Consider the following 18,051-nt stretch of genomic DNA (forward strand, 5'->3'; position numbering starts at 1 on the left):
CCACCTCACTCATCCCTAGGTCCTGCCAGACGATGAAGCCTGGGTTATGCATGTGAAATCCAAAACCAAAAGAAACCATCCGGCCTGCAAGGGGTGGAAACGGACATTTTAAAAAGTAGTAGCAGCAATGAAGTGAGCGACCGAATAAGGTTCTGCACAGGTTACGGGGCACTCAGTTAACTCTGGGAGTATCAGGAAGGCTTCTAGAGGGTATGGCATTAGGAATTCATTTTTATTGAAATAAAAATGGATTTTCACCAGAACAAGGAAGAGAATGCCATTTCAGGAAAGTCAGTCTCACTCCTAACTTACATTTCAGGCAACTTCTATTTATATAAAGGCAATCACACACTACTATCTTGTACAAGGTCTTTTTCACTAAGCATACTACTAAGTCACTTCAGTCGAGTCCGACTCTGTGCAACCCCATAGACGGCAGCCCACTAAACTCCCACATTCCGGGGATTCTCAAGCATAATGTTTCTAAAATGTGCCCACATTGTTTCACATATCAATAGTTTGCTCTCTTTTATTACTAAGTAGTATCCATTGTGTGATTAGACCCCACTTTATATATCCATTGTCCTATTGATGAATTGTTTCTAGTTTTGGGATAGTATGAGTAGAACTGCTAGAAGGTTCTTATTCAAGTACTTCCTAGACACATAGTTTCATTTCTTTTGAATGCTTAGGAGTTGAACTCTGCCTCAGTTATGTCTAGTTTTATAAGAAATTCCAAGACATTCTGATATTCTAGATACACTGCACCGTATCTGCCTAAGCACGTTGGACAGTTTCAGCACCCTGCATCTTTGCCAACATGCCAGCATTTGATCCTACCAGTCAATTCTGGCCATTCTGGGGGAGGGTGTTTCATTTTACTTTATTGTTGGCTTAATTTTTATGTTCATGAATACTAATGGGTTTGAGTGGATTCTAACGTGTCTCTGTCTATGGTTAAGAGCCTATTCATCTTTCTTCATGTACTGTGAGCTCTATCTCACGGTCCTCAACCCTGGCTACACATTAAACTCTCTTTGGACTTCTGCTTGGGCCCCACCCCCCAAGTTTAATCTGATTTAGTTGTTACAGCCTGAGCCCCCTGTCACTGGGATTTATAAAGAGGTACTCTTGGTAATTCTATGTGCACCTGGATTTGTAAACTCTGTTGCTGTAGTCCAATGATTTTCAAACTATAAGTAACAGAGTCACCTAGAGGGCTTGTTAATACACAGATTGCCGAGCTTCACCTCAGAGTTTCTGGTTCAGGGAGTCTGAGTTAGAGTCTGAGAATATGCTTTCCTGGAAATCTGCCTTTCTGAAACATTTCCACATGATATGGTGCTGCGGGTCCTGGGATCACCCACTGAGAACCACATCCCAAGAGACACTAAAGTCAAGCCTTTCCTCTTGGTATTTTCTGTTGGTAATGCCATCTAAGTCTTTGTTTTCCTTGTACAAGCTTTTTCTTTAAGAACCAAACCCCAAATGTGTCTCAACCTTGGCGAAGTCTGTCCAGATTCATTTGCTCTGTCATTTCACTTCCCATACACTCCTGTCCTGATGCATGGGATAACTGCATTTGTCTCACTGCTTTGCTAATATCTGTTTATTTTTTCTGGTTACAGCATGTTCCTCTCCTACCCAGTGAGCACTCTATGGACTCAGAAGCCACTGTGCCGTGTTCTTTGACTCTTCAGCAACTAACAATATCTGGTACATTACTGAGTTTCCATTATTTCATTGAAAAATTTCTTGGTTCTTTTAATGAATGAGTGGCTGGACGACCACAGAAAATGTGATATATAAGGCTTGAATTCTTCAAAACCACAACTGACCATCTTTTAAATTAAATTGGTGGCCAGATCACATGAGCCAGAGAACAGATCTATAACAAAAACTAAAATAAAAGCCATATGTCACTGTAGGCTACAGTTAGCATTATCTTTTTTTTTTTTTTAAATCATTAAAGGACTTGAAAAGGAATTCTTTTGAACTGAATAAGGCAGCAAGTACAAAATCAAAGAAAAATTTTACAAGATGAAAACAAAGTATAATTTTTCTCAGAATATTACATTTGTTTCCTGAAGGTTTTCTTATCAAATAAGAAGTGCTTTCAAACAAATTTGACCCTCTAGAGACTTTAAAGACACAAACTTTCATATGAAAGACTATGTTGCTAGAAATTCTATAATATTTTATTGAAAGCTTCATTTGCAAAATGAGGTGGGAACTATAATATTAATAATGATAACAGCTGCAATTCACTTCTTAAATTATGTTGCAGACTTTGTTACGTGCACTTCATGAATTATCTCATTTCATCCTTCAGTTCTGTTCAGTTCAGTTCAGAGCTTACTAGAGCCTTATGTTGTTCAGTTGCTAAGTCCAATGTGACTCTTTGAGACCCCATGGACTGCAGCACAACAGGCTTCCCTGTCCATCATCTCCCTAACTTTGCTCAAACTCATGTCCATCAAGTCGGTGATGTCATCCAACCATCTCATCCTCTATCGTACCCTTCTCCTCCCACCTTCAACCTTTCCCAGTATGAGGGTCTTTTCTAATGAGTCACTTCTTCACATCAAGTGGCCAAAGTATTGGAGCTTCAGCATTAGTCCTTCCAATGGATATTCAGGGTTGAATTCCTTTAGGATGGACTGGTTTGCTCTCCTTGCCTTATTTTGTTCAGTCATGTCTGACTCTTAGCAACCCTATGGACTGCAACACGCAAGGCTCCCCGTTCTTCACCATCTCCCAGAGCTTGCTCAAAGTCCATTGAGTCGGTGATGCCATCCTACCATCCTATCATCTGCTGCCCTCTTCTCCTCCTGCCCTTGCCTTATGAGGGGGTGTTATTATTCCACTTTCATAGGTAACAATGAAAATAAATTAAAAGAACTTAAATAGTGTATTGAAGGCCAGTATTCAGGACTATTTCTATGGAGAGTTGCCAGGTAAATTACAGGAAGCTCAGTTGAATTTGAATTTCAGATAAAAGGTACTTCTTTTGTTACAAGTATATCTCATGGAATATTGGGAACATGATAATATTAGGAAACTATTCATTGTTTATCTGAAATTAAAAATTAACTGGTATCCTATGTTTTTATTCGCTCAATCTGGACAACCTACTTCTATCTCACTCCAGAAAAATTTGCATCAGACCGCTAGGTTACATGGACCTTAATTCTCTCTTATGTACAGTAATTCTTGATTTACTTACATGAAATTGTGGCATAAACTTCAAACATTTAACATACAGCCTCAAGAACCCTGTACCAGGTGGACTCCATTTTGCGGATCTCCAGGATCAGAGCGCTGTGGGGCAGGAGCTGGGCCAGGTGTGTGTCTGGGGTGGGCGTACCTGCTGCAGGCTGAGAGGGGAGAGCTCAGGGCAGACCAGACAGGCAGCGGGGCAGACGGCCCGGGGTGTGGGGATCACTGTGGGGACCTCCGCTTCTCCTTGGAGGAGGTGAACAGCTAGCAGAGAGCTTTAAACAGAATGACCGGCTTAAATTTCAACAGGACCAAACTCACTAAGGCTCGGAGAGCAACGTGAGAGGGACGAGGGTGGAAGGGGAGGATCAGGGGGCCGTGGCAAACATTCAGGCAGCCGGCTCAAGAGGCTGCTTTCCATGACCTATCGGCCCTCGAAGGTTTCACGGGCTCAGGCTTCAAGCTCTGGGTGGTAATGTCTACCGGGGAGCGGGAGAGAGGGCTATGGTTCTCCCAGTTTTAATCTCGAGTCTGGTGCGGCTTCAGGCGGAGGCCTGAGGGGATCCGGATCCAGGCGCGCCGTGTGGGTGTTGCAGCTTTGGGGCGAATGAGACAGCCCTACAGGCAGAGAGCCATATTCTGTCGCAAAGGCAGCAAGGCTGTGCTCTCAGGGGAGGGCAGGGGAGGGGCGGGCGGCAGGAGACGCTCCCGCACGCGGCCGGGATCCTCCCGGGGTCCCGGAAACAACCGGAGAGGCTGGGCGCGGGGCGGCGAGGTCCTGCAGCCCTGCGAGGGTTCCTGTGATGCTCTTAGACTTTATTGTTAACTTAACCGGGATCTTTACACCTAGATAGGCATGGAAGCATTCGAGGTAACAAGATTAAATGAATGAAGTTAAACACACAGGCAAAATACAAATGCCCTACCACGAAACTGCAAGCATGTAGCAAACTTTTCACAGGGAGCTCTGGGCTGCGAAAGACATGGATAGCCAGCTTGTCCAAGGTCACGAAGACCTGAGCTGCTTCCATCACACTGAAGACAGAGTTCAGGTTTTAACAACCCATCCATCTAGCCTTCCGGTGAAAATGAAAGTTTACCCTAATGGTCTAAGCAGAGCTCTTCAGCTAAAATAAAAATGATTGAAATCAAAGTGAAGTGAAGAAGTGAAGTGAAGTCACTCAGCCGCGTCCGACTCTTTGTGACCGCATGGATGGTAACCTACCAGGCTCCTCTGTCCATGGGATTCTCCAGGCAAGAATACTGGAGTGGGTTGCCATTTCCTTCTCCTTGATTGAAATCAAGGGAGATGCCAAACAAACTAGTGCGAGATTGACTCTGAGGAACATTTATTCCAGAAAGGGCAGAGGAAGAGGCTGGATTCCAAGGTGGGATGGCAGAGCAGAAATGTCAGCCTAGCACACCCTTTACCGCTGATCAAAGGCTTAAGTGAAGTTGCTCAGTCATGTCCGACTCTCTGCGACCCCATAGCCTACCAGGCTCCTCTGTCCATGAGATTTTCCAGGCAATAGTCCCGGAGTGGCTGCCATTTCCTTCTCCACAGGATCTTCCCAACCCAGGGATCGAACCCGGGTCTCCCACATTGTAGACCGACGCTTAATCATCTGAGCCAACATTTCCCTTGAGCAGTGCGGGTCACGTAGCTGTCATGGCCCTTGCCCTCTGTACCTCAGAAGCAGGTCATGCCTGCTGTACGCACGCATCAGGACTGGTCATCCTATCCCTGACTCCTTCCAAATTGTGGGTGGAAACTTTCTTTCTATCCTTATTATCTGTGGCAGGAGGATTGGGAAGACAGCCTACGGTGGCACGCCAGAGGTTGAGATGAAGGTCTTAAATACAGACTCAAAGCAAAAGGCTGAGTAGACACTTTCTTGCCTCCTTGTGATACACACCACTAACTCACGCACTCGGCACCACCTTTGGGAATGTGCCTCCCAAATTCCTGCTCGTCCTCTAGCTAGTGTTTAGTCCAAATGACAACATTAAAAAGAGACTGCAGCATGGGGGATATGGGGGAGCATTCAGGTGAAGGGTTTAATTAGGAAAGAAAAACAGAAAGCTTCAAAAAGGAGGAAATGTTTTCAGTCCACTTCATAAAGAAACAGCAAGAGTATTGATTAAAGTGCTTTATGCATTCCAGTTTTTCAATGGTATATCAGAATGCCTGCTTTGAGTTCTCTTCAATTACAGCACCGGATTTGCGGTCCACACCTTCCCAAGTGTGCACAGAAATTCAATAGCTGTAAGCTCAGGTGACTCACTGCTTAGCTGACTATTTTGTTAAATGCTGAAAGATGTACTATATTGTAGTACTCAACTTGCATACCTAAGTATGAGACTCGCCAGCTAGGTAATTCTACTGTGGATTCTTACTAGATTTGCCTGATTTGACTACATGTACTCAGCAGGAGTAATTACAAGAAGAATTCAAAAAAGCTCAAATTCGCTAATGCATTTAAATGTTTGCACTGTCTACAGTTTCCTTTGGGATTTGATGTCACTCTGTCATTTCAAACCTCAGACTGATAAAAATACAGATTCCTGAACTCTTCCCCAGATAATCTATATTAGCATTTTAAGAAGCACCTTAGGCCTTTGGATATAAGTTGACCAAAAACTTTGCTTTGGAAAACATTCATCAGACTCTCAATGTCTCCTGAATGTAGCTGACAGCTTGTGATGCCCTTGGATGGGCACAGTCGCCTTTCTCATCCATCTTTTCTCATGCACCTGGGAGATTTCATTTGCCCTTTTAAATTAGCAGGGCACAAACCAGCTCTCAATATTCATTGGAAGGACTGATGCTGAAGCTGAAACTCTAATACTTTGGCCACCTAATGCGAAGAGCTGACTCACTGGAAAGGACCCTAATGCTGGGAAAGATTGAAGGCGAGAGGAGAAGGGGACAACAGTAGATGAGATGGTTGGATGGCATCACTGATTCAACGGACATGAGTTTGAGCAAGCTCCAGGAGAGAGTGAAGGACAGGGAAGCCTGGTGTGCTGCAGTCCCTGGGGTGGCAAAGAATCGGACACAACTTAGCGACTGAACAGCAACAAAGCCCTCACTTCTCTATAGAATTTCCATTTGGCACAGATTACTACTTTATGGATTATGTCATTTTATATGAAAGGGGATTACAACTCTGCTGGATATGGAAAAAGTAAGAGTTTGAAAGGCAAGTATTTTAGTTGTGAAGTTTTTAGTAGTTTTTTTTTTTTTAATCTACTTTGTTATCTGTCTATCCATTCATGCTCCCACCCCCCACATAACATGAAACATCTAATGTATTTTGGACATTAAATATACTTTCCTGAAAATGATCTGAAAACAATGCAGGGTGATTTGAATATTCTTTCTGCATGTTAGCAGGTGCTGTTTCTTAACTCAGCATCCTTTGAGGTAAATTTCTACTATCTCTTCTGCCAGGAGCCTTTCTTGACCCCCAGGTAAGTGTGATTCCCCAACTGTAGATTGCATCTTCCATATGGGTCTTATCACGATATACTGCTTAGTATGTTTTTCTTGCAGCCTTTATCCTCAGTTAATTCACAGCCTTCTTGAGGGAAAAAAAAAAAAATGATTTCCTTCATTATTCCCAAAGCAAAAATCTCATTAGTGGTCAATCAATAAATATTTGCTAATGGATTTATTCAGAAATGAGTATGGGAGCAGTTTGATAATTGTATGCACAATGTATCAATCTAGAGTCCAATTTAAAACATATTCAAACCTTAACCTACAGGCACTAATGAAATATATGGGCATAGATTATTATAGAGTCACAGATTTTTAGCCTTGGCTGACTTCTTATAAATTATCAAATCCAAGTCTATTACTTTTACATGAGGAAATCAGTCTTCTCTAGGCACTAAGCTACTGGAGTAAAAGAACCATTGACTTAAATATTTCATTTTACAAAAAAGCGATAATTTTAGTTATCTGCACAGCTTTTGTAGCACCTGGTTCACACACAACAGGCCCCTAAATGTAGACTGAATGGATTACTTAATGGAAATGGAACCCACTAACTGGATATTTAGATCCAGACGATGCATAGAGCCAGTGTTCACGCCATCAGCTTTTCACAAGCTCTGCAAGGGGTGCCACCACTTATGGCTACTCCTCGAACACATTTTGCTGGATCTCCCTTGCTTATTGTACAAGATACAAGTCTTATTTCCCATTCATTTTAGATTTTCTCTGAGCAGCTGCCTTAGCACATGGATACCAGCTCTTCTTTTTAGTTACAACTGTAGGCACTAAAAGCCTAATTATTGATAAACTGTATTCTTGCTGAATCTGTAATCATATCTGCCCTTCAAAAAGAGAAGATATATGTCTTTCCTTTCCAGGGACCAAGGATGACTCAGATCTTATGGTCAGGAAAAGAGAGAACAGTAGAACAGGGAATTTTCTCTTGGCCAGTTCCTAGGAGTGACTCCACAGTCTCCATTTAGACCGCAGGGACTGAATTTACTCACGCTCACTCATTATTTTCCAAGTCTTAGGAACAAAAGGAGATACTGGAGTAAGTGTCCTTACCTCCCATTAGCTAAGTCCCCCAGTTATAAAGCAGAGGTTGAGGGAGAAAAAACCTGAGAACCTCCAGCAGCAAGAGTTCTAATCAGTTACTTCTTGAGCGTTTAGAGCATAAACCGAATACCATGGTTTGACTTTGTTCCCCTGGCTGCATGCTAAACCCTTGACCTTCAGAAACGGTGTTCCTGGAACACAGATTCACTCAGAGGAAAGATCAAACAATTCGATTTTAGAAAATTTCAATCTAACTTTGCCATTTGCAAATAAGAAAGTTGAGAGAGAAGTTGCAGTGAAGGTGAATGGACTGGATCAGGCAGGGACAGGTCTGGGGCTAGAACGGGCCTCGATATCTTTCTCCTGACAGCTGGCATTTTCTGACTCCGAATCCTAGCTGATACTTGGAGTGATCTCATGCACATGTGGATGAGCCATCTTGCATCTGAGCCTCTCGCTTTCCTGAATTCTTCCTGATTCAGGGACTTTTCCTCTGATCCCACTTCCATCAGCCCCTCCCATGGATTTTCTCATCATCTGTCAACACCTCTGAACTAGCTCAGTCTCCGAGGACAGACATCACTTTTGTCTTGTTTATTTCCTCTTCTTTCCTCTTGTCCTTCACAGTATAGGGGCTTCTATTCACTCTATGCCTCTGTTTTCTCCTTCTCAGTCCCCGGCTCTGTTCCCTGACTTCCCTGCTTGGGTTCAATTCCATGATTTCTCTAGTCAACCACCCTTTTTAACTTATGTCCTCAACTCTATTTATTGGTTGTGTTTGATTTATTTGACAACAATCCAACAGATAAAATCTGATGGAGAGAACCCCACAGCTATGCTGGCTGATGCCTCCATAACAGTGGTTCTCAAAGAGCTCCCCAGACTGCCAGCAGCAGCACAATGTGGGAACCTGTTAGAAGTGTGAATTCTCAGACACACTCAGTATACTGAATCAGAGACACTTAGAATGGGACACTGCAATCTGCATTTTTAACTATCTGGAATGGGAGTTAACAAGCTCCAGGTACTTCTGATCTACCTTAAAGTTTGCAAAATTAGAGTAGTACTCTAATTCTTGGTCTTTAACCTTAGCTAGCTATGAACATTAACCATCAATCTTTATATATTTTCAAATTAGTGGTCTTCTATGCTTTTCATATTAGCTTCTTCAAATCTTCTCAATTCTCCTCAAATCTATGATAATTCCCATCTCTCCTCACTCCGTGGAAACAGTGACAGGCCTTATTTTCTTGGTCTCTAAGATCACTGTGGATGGTGGCTGCAGCCACAAAATTCAAAGACGCTTGCTCCTTGAAAGAAAAGCTATGGCCCACCTAGATAGCATATTAATAAGCAGAGACATCACTTTGCCAACAAAATTCCATATAGTCAAAGCTATGTTTTTTGCAGTAGTCATGCACGGGTGTGAGAGTTGGACCATGAGGAAGCCTGAGCATCAAATAATTGATGCTTTTAAATTGTGTGCTAGAGAAGACTCTTGACAGTCTCTTGGACAGCAAAGAGATCAAACCAGTCAATTCTAAAAGAACTGAACCCTGAATATGCATCAGAAGGACTGAAGCTGAAGCTGAAGCTCCAATACTTTGGCCACCTGATGTGAAGAGCCAACTCATTTGAAAAGACCCTGATGCTGGGAAAGATTGAGATCAGGAGGAGAAGGGGACAAAAGAGAATGAAATGATTGAATGGCATCACTGACTCAATGGACATGAGTTTGAGCACAGTCAGGGAGATAGTGAAGGTCAGGGAAGCCCAGCGTGCTGCAGTCCACGGGATCACAGAGTTGGATACAATTTAGCGACTGAACAACAACTCACGCTTCAGAGATTATCACCCTCTGACTTACAGTTCGTGCTTGAACTCCTTTAAGGACCTGCCACCACACCTCAGACTTAATACAGTTTGCTGCAATGAAACAGTGTTCCTCTTCATGTCGAAGGTCAGCCTATACGTACATCTACATCCTAGACTCCTTTCCTATCAGCACCAGGGACTTTCTCCATTTTTCCTCACCAAGTTCTCTCTCTCTCTCTCTCTTGGCCTCTTCCACCCAACTTCATCATAATTTAAATTCACACACTTGGGGATTTTGATTTGAAATATGCACTGTAGATGTTTAAGCAAAGGGGCAGCATTGTCTGGGTTACAGTTTAAAATGACTTTTATCCTTCTTGTGCAGAGAATGGATTGCATGGGCTGAAGCAAAAAGATCAGTTCAGCTGTACTGGAGATGTAACTAGCTCTGGGCTATGATTTGGAGGTAGAATTAATGGGGATAGGTGGAACAAATCAGAAGTAATCTCAGTCTTTTTGGTTTTTAACAGCTGTGTGGATGATGATGCTATTTATGAGAATGAGGAAGACTGGAAAGCAATAAGATGGCTGGAAAAATCAAGAATGTTTCTGGCTTGTTAAGTTTCAACGGCTTATCGAACAGCTCTACTTGAGTCTAGAATTCCAGGAAGAGATAAGAAGTAGAAATGTAGATTTAGAAATTTTTGGCCTATAAATAATACTTAAAACTCTGGCATTTGATTAAGTTCCATTGGTAAAGTGTGTAGAGAGAGAAGGTGACCCCCGACAAAGCCCTGGGCTACTTCAGTATTTAAAGTGGGGATGTGCAGGGCAAGTTTCTAGCACAGCTGGGTGAGAATGAGCAATTGGTATTCTGAGAAATTCTCCTAAACAGTTTCTAGCCAAATCCCACTGAGGGGTAAATTAAGAACAGAGAGGCAACCATTAGTAATGACGTCATGCAAGCATCCTGAGACCTCAAGAGCAGTCATACTGAGATAGTGACAACAAAAGTCGGATTGGAGTGGGCTGAGGAACTTGTGTAGGTGGATTAAAGACCTGCCTGAGGAGAAGCAGAGAAACTCGTCAGCCTTTCATTCTAGTCCCTGCTCAATAGATCCCAGAAATGAAAACAGACCTAAAAATAGGTACTTAAACCCTTCAAACTGAGGCAGACTTTGGTAGAAATAAGAATGGTTGTTAAAGACTCCTATCTCAAAAGCTTAAATAAAGGTACCATGCAATTTAAACAGATTTGGAATGTTAAAAAATCAATACAGAATTCCATAGATGAAACAAAGTGTAGTTACCATGTTAAAACAGCAGCCACAGAAAAAATACTGCAGTAACAGTGGGTATTCAAACAGACTGGAGTCTGATATTACCTGGGGTTAAGTCAAGTTTAATATGACCAGTCCATTATATTTGAGAGTTGGCAACACACACACACACACACACACACACACACACACTTGCCTTCTCATCATTTGTATTAGTCCCTTAAAGATAGCATATTTAATTTCATGGCTGATAAAATATATGAGAAATAGCATCCTCATCAGCATATATTTACCAATATTATCAGCATATATTTCCCTGGTGTGTTTATACAGGAAAGAACATCTGGAAATGAGCAGTAGAGTTATTACAACATTGGGAAAATGAAACATGTAAAAAATCAGGTAAATCTACAGCTCATAAGAGCTGGTCGTCAAGCAGCACAGACACTGAGGATGATACACTGGCCTCACGCTAAAGGGCAACCTTCGTGAACGGAGTATATAGGGCTGCTGACCATGTGGCTAATACAGGCATCATCAGTGAGTGGCCCTGTTAACTGGGAGGGGGCCATGCGTCTCCCAGTAGATGCCGTTTATTGCCAGGATACCATAGCCACGTACAGCTCATGCCTGATGGCTTAACGCAAGATTCCTGTTGTGATGAAGCACTTGAGGAAGACAATTTTTCATCTGAGACTGCGAATATACCCAGTTCTAACCTATCATGTTCTTGTTCGTTCATTCCTTCATAATTTAAATTAGCAACAGTATATTGAGCACTTATTATGTGCAGAGCACTATCCACGTTTGCCTTAAGCAGGCGCACAGGAGGGAGAAACAAGCCCCGGAGAATTCCCCTCTCTCTTAGAACAAACGGGTGGCGGACACGCCGGGACTGCTTCCTACCAGCTCGTGAGCCCCGTCCTCGTCGAAGTCCTCCTCCACGCCGTCGGTCAGCTCCTCCCCGTCGGCGTCGGGCGCTCCCTCTGCGGGCTCCTCCGCGGACTGGTCCGCGTTCTCCGACACACACTCATCCTGGATCAGCTCTAGACTCGCTTCCAGCTGCTTCTTCTGAGCTTCTGGAGGAGGGGAAGAAAGCAAACGACTGCTACCTTGGGGTGCTCACGAGCCACTGGAGAAACCATGAGAAAGCAGCCTAGGAGGGTCGATTCTGTACTATGAAGGGTGTGAGAAAGGCAGAGTCATGTTAAGCTCCAATTAATTCAGTTGCGTAAACTATTCCAGATATAGGCATGTGGTTACGTGTTAAGCATATTATGTGTTACAGAATTAGCAAAGTTTGGGGAATCCAGAGGGTCTGTGTATACAAAGAAACAAAGATTTACGTAAACAGATTACTCTTTCTGGCTATACATAGTCCTTTCTATGATAAGGACGTTTTCTCTGAGGAGAAAATACAGCAACCAAAAAACATAGAAACTTAGAACATAGAACATAAAACATAGAACTTGTTCACTCAAGGAAGGAGGACAAAGAAAGCTCATCGATAAGTTCAAACCCAAGTGAAAAAGAGGGAAAACGTGCAAAAGCAGGTCAGACAGCACGTCCATGTGACCAATCCTTTGATATTTTATTCTAAATTTTGTTGGTAGATGTGATTAACTGCAATGGTTAAAATTCTGGGGTTGGAGAGCTGGGTTCAAGGTCGAGCTTCATCACTTACCAGCTTTGTGATTCGTAAATGATCAACCCTCCTTATGCCTCCGATTTCTCACCCACACAATAGGGATAGATACCGCTTCAAGTAGTGAATCCAAGTGCTTAGGATAGTGATTTGCAAATAATAAGTGCTCAACAAATGAAGCTACATTCTACATAAATAGAACTCTTTCTAATACCAGGGTGTGCACATTCCATTAACAGAAATTTGCCCAAGTGGGAATTATGCAGACAACAAAATAATTATTTCCCCTAGTGGCTGGTTTTCATCTTTTGTGAAAATATCAAGAAGCATCGAGTATTGAATAAATGAGAACTTTCTCAGGTACTTCCTTCTTTTATTTCCATGTGTGCACAATTATCCCTAAAACTGGCTGCTTTTCACTCATTTTGACTATTATTATTTGATCAGATGGTTACCCCAATATTTGCTTTGAGTTTTAAAAGATGTTACATTTTGAGTGGGTTTATATTTTATAGCAGTAAGGATAGTTTATAGGGCCAAAATATTTTGGGGGTATTCATTCCTGGACTCTTTCATAATATGGGTTAAAAAAGAAATAAACATTGTCATATACATTTTGACTCAGAACAAATCTTTGCAAATATGTACATCAACAAATGGATAAACATTATGTACAGATAAGCAGAGATCTTCTTCTATAAATAATTTAAAATTTCAATAATAGTTACTTATGAAATATGGGTGTAATGTCAACGAGATATCGTGGGTTCAGTTCGACCATTGCAAAAAAGTAAATATCAAAATAATGCGAGTCACATGAACTTTTTGGCTTTCAGTGCATATAAAAGCTATGCTTACGCTATAGTCTGTTAAGGTGATAACAGCATTATGTCTAAAAACAACGTACATACCTTAATTAAAAAATACTTTATGGCTGAAAAATCGTAATCATCATCTGAAGCTTCAGTGAGTCATAATCATTTTGCTGGTGGAGGATTTAAATATTTCAAGAAACACCAAGATGGGACACAAAGACATGAAGTAAGCCAATGCTGTAGGAAAAATGGTGATGATGCCTCTAAATGAGTTCTTGCATTTTACATCTTCAAGTAATAAACTTTATGTATTGAAAAGAAGACAGAAGCGTTGTGCCCTGGCCCTGCTGCACAGGACAGACTATAGTTCCAGCTTAGTTATTCACCAGTGGAATTATGCACAGAGGATTGAGTCTGTTTTAGCTACTTGGTCAGGCCATACAAACATATTAAGCTGACCTTTCCTCAAGTACAAAAAAGCTTTCAAATAATATGTAGATTATGAGGATTAACGAAGTTTATGTTTGGGAAGTGCTTTGCAGACTATAGAGGACAACATAAATGTGTATTGTTACATATGAAAAGGTATATGCTTCTCATTGTGAATGTGTTAAGACAACTATAACAAAACCAACAAGTCTGAAACAAGAAGCCTGATAAGACCAGAGAATAACAGTGAGGAAACCTGTGGGACTGAGGTTGTTCAGAAGAAAAGAGCTGACCGATTCAACCAAGGCTAAAAATAATTAGTTGGGGCATTTTAAAATGACAAAACTTTGGCACTTTCTCTTCATAGTTACTTCACATGTATAGATGCAGACTATATATTCCTTGACAGATTTTTAAAATCAATTTGTTAGCTTCAGATTTTTCTGTGTAACAATATAATGATGTAAACTCTGCTTTGAAAGCTATACATTTTATCTTCATTTGCATATCTGAATGTTCTGATGGAAGTAAGAGGCAGAAATTCTCCCCTTTTCTCTGACATCTAAATAAATTTTACATAGAAAGTTCTATGATCACTACAAAGTGGTTACTGTTAAAGCTAACCAAGGTTTTTTTTTTTCTAAATCTAGAAAATTATTTATTATTTTATTTCCAAATAGGGGAAATAGGTTAAAGAAAAAAGAAAGTTTAATCTAGAGAAAATAACCTAAATATCTGGATTAAAAGAAAGGTAAATTAGGCAAGAGATACAACCAAAACCACAGTGAACTTAACTGTTACTGAAAATTGCAAGATTTTATTCATCTCATCTCTCTTCACATATCATTGCTTTCTGCAGTTCCAGACCGTTAACTGAGGCTGACCAAGCTACACACGTATGGCTAGTATCTGCTGAGAAAAAACTGTGATGAAAAACAGAGTTACCGTATAATCCACTCCTGATTATATATATATAATCCCACTCCTGAACGTGTAGCCAGAAAAGATGGAAACTCTAATTGAAAATGGCACATGCACCCCAATGCTCACAGCAGCGTTACTTTCAATAACCAAGACATGAAAGCAACCTAAGTGTCCGTCAACAAATGAACGGATAAAGAGGAAAATGAACGGATAAAGAAGATATGTCTCACACACACACACACACACACCAATATACTCAACCTTAAAAAGAATGAAATAATGCCACTTGCAGCAACATGGATGAGCCTAGAGATTATCAGACTAAGTGATGGAAGTCGATAAAGAAAGACAAATATCATACGATATCACTTATATTTGAAATCTAAGAACAGTACAGAGGAACTTATGTACTGGGTTAGACAAAATGTTTGCTCAGGTTTTCCAGTAACATCTCATGGAAAAACCTGAACTTTTTGTCCAGCCCAATACAGAGAAACAAACTCACAGACAGAAAAATCAGTGGTCTCCAGAAGGGAAGGGAGGCAAGGGATACATCAGGACTAGGGGATTAGCAGATATAACTTGTCATATTTAAAACGGATAAAAAAAAATAATAAAATAAAATAAAACGGATAAACAACCAGGATTTACTGTATAGCACAGAGGACTATATTCAATATCTTGCAATAACCTATAATGGAAAAGAATAGAAAAAAAGTATGAATCATTTTGCTGTAGACCTGGAGCTAACACAATATGAAAATAAACTATATTTTAAATTTAAAAAAAAAGCCAAGATGGGCAGACTAGTGAGAGCACAGAAAAGCTTGGACCGCTCTGGCATCAATCGTGTCATACCCTGCACTCTGCTGCGTCTATATCACCATCCCTTGGAGGGCACATGGATTTGCTACTCTGGATCTTCAACTCTTCCTCCTAAGTTTTTACTTATCACTTGATGCCCTTACTTCTAGCCACTTTCGGTCACTACGATGCATGTTCAAATGTGCCGGCTCTCGAATCCTGGTGTTGGCATTTTAAGACCAAAGGGGGGAAAAAAAAAAGAAAGAAAGAAAATGAAGGTTTGGGATTGGATAACTATTATTTTATTTAAAAATGTTCCCAACCTTACAACTTTTCAAGTGCCAGGCTTTCTTATTTTAAATCATTGTGTTTATTCTTTTGTTATCATACATAAATGGGCTTCTGGTTGAAATTCACATTCTATTGGAAATTCATTTGATCTGGCATCTCTGTTTCTTCTCTAATGATATCAGAAATACTTGTTCTTTAAGAATCGCCACTTTTTGATATTGAAAGTTTATATATATATTCCGCACCCCCTGCCCCCCGCCCCGCCCCGCCTAGAAAATCTCTGTCACAGAGTCTATGCAGGACCAGATCTTGGAGCTGTGTAATTCTCATTTGGCTTTGCATAACAATATGATTCAGTTATCTTTGGAATCCAAGCTGACTTCCCTGATCTTCTTAGCTGAATACAATGCCTTCTCCTTTGATTAACCAAAGCTGGGATCAAATAGTTCTCCTGTTGTCCTCTCCTTTTCTCATTAGTGTTTAAGCTTCCTTGAAACCTGAGCTATTGCTTCAAAAGGTCATTGTCACACTCTAAGCGGATAATAAAGATATTGATCTTTTGTAAAGTGAAAAATGCAATACAAGTCAGTTATCAAGAAGTATTTTGATGTGCTCGGCACCCCTCACTGAATGCCTCATACACAGAAGAGAGAAGGCATTAGAGAGAATGTAGGATTTGAGATCTGCACTTTTGCTGATTACTGGTTCTAGTTCTAGCAATTGTAACTTTCTTTTCTGAAAGATGAGCATAAAAACAACATCTTTCAGAGGGTTTCAGTGTACTCAAGTGAGGAAAAAGAAGTGAGTATGTTTTTAAATAAAGGCCACACAAACATGTTACCTTAGAAGGTTCCAAATAATTATTGAGTTGAATCTGTGTTGATTGCTTAATGGCTATAGATAAATTGTCCATGGCAAAATAATTCATCACTACTGATCATTAAGAATTATATATTACAAAGACAATTTTGGCTTTGACATGGTCCCTTAATTTCTGTTTAGACAGACGATGTTTTAAATTACTCTGTTTTGTGTATTAATATGCAATATATGTGTAACTCCTCCGATGACCTATTTCAAAGGCAGTTGCGCATTAATATAGCGTATTGCAAAAAACCCTGTAACATCCTCATTCATCCACTCATTAATTTGAAAGCTAAATGAATGGGAGATATTTTCTGAGTTGAGAAAAAAGGCTTAATTGATTCATAGGAGTTCAACAGACATATAATCAATATGTGCTTTAGTAATGTGGTCATCATAAATTTTTGTCATTATCACTGGAAAATGTTATAATCACTAAATGGTGATAGGTTTCATGAAAAAAGCACACATGAAAGCTTGGTTCGTTTATTAAACTGTTGGCTCACAATAAGCAGTTTTGATCCAGTTACTATATTGCTGAAATAGAAAGAAAGCAACTTGTTTCTTTTTTTAATAATTATCTAATTTTACTTCTACTAGAAATGAGTAGCTTAGTAGTAGTTGTAGGCTTTTAGTTTATTCTTAATGTCATAGCAGTCTATTTATCTGCAATTCTTTTTCTACTTATTTTTACTTTTTATTGTGGTTGTATGTGTGTGCACTTATATCTCTACTATCTTTGGGTCAGAAACATTTTTATAGATTTTTGTAACTTGGAGCCTTATGTGCAAATTAAATATTTGTTGAATATATTCCTGAATTTTTATGGAACTAAAAAATGAAAATAAATGTTTGGGCATCATATTCTTTTCACAGAGTCACAGTGATTTTTGAATTTGGCACTGTGGTAGCAACAATATTAATTCAGCAAGAAACTAAAAGAAACCTCCTTGCCACATTCTACACAAGAGCCCCACACCACTAAGGCAAAGTCAACTGCGGAGTGTGAGAGAGTCTCCGAGAAAAGTTCACGGTTATCCTGACAGGTCTTGAGGAGAAAAATAAGCTGAGAAGACTTCAGGTGGAGGCGGGCTGCCTTTGAACACTGGTGTCCGGGAGTCCTCGCTGACTTTTCAAATCAGAGTGAGTGTGACCACAACATTTCTTTTGGGAGAAAAGTGAGTTAGTTTTAGATTTTTTAAAAGAATGTCAGGAGCCAAAAAGTTCACAGCTTGTGCCTGAAAGGTATCTCTCTCTGCTCTGCTGTCGCTCAGGTGTGTCCGACCCCGTGCGACCCCACAGACGGCAGCCCACCAGGCTCCCCTGTCCCTGGGATTCTCCAGGCAAGAACACTGGGGTGGGTCGCCACTTCCTTCTCCAATGCAGGAAAGTGAAAAGTGAACG

The 18,051-nt window shown here is 40.6% G+C and overlaps 1 protein-coding gene across 1 annotated transcript in view; it reads right to left on the reverse strand.

Annotated features, from left to right (window-relative positions):
- RALYL (RALY RNA binding protein like) overlaps positions 1 to 18,051 on the reverse strand; it is an 820,318-nt gene that overhangs the window by 27,512 nt on the left and 774,755 nt on the right. The window contains exon 8 of the mRNA XM_040261147.1: positions 11,782 to 11,954. Within this exon, the coding sequence (XP_040117081.1) occupies positions 11,782 to 11,954 (173 nt within the window). The remainder of the gene's footprint in view (positions 1 to 11,781; positions 11,955 to 18,051) is intronic.

Source organism: Oryx dammah, unplaced genomic scaffold, assembly GCF_014754425.2.
Source record: "Oryx dammah isolate SB20612 unplaced genomic scaffold, SCBI_Odam_1.1 HiC_scaffold_19, whole genome shotgun sequence".
Lineage (NCBI taxonomy): Eukaryota > Metazoa > Chordata > Mammalia > Artiodactyla > Bovidae > Oryx > Oryx dammah.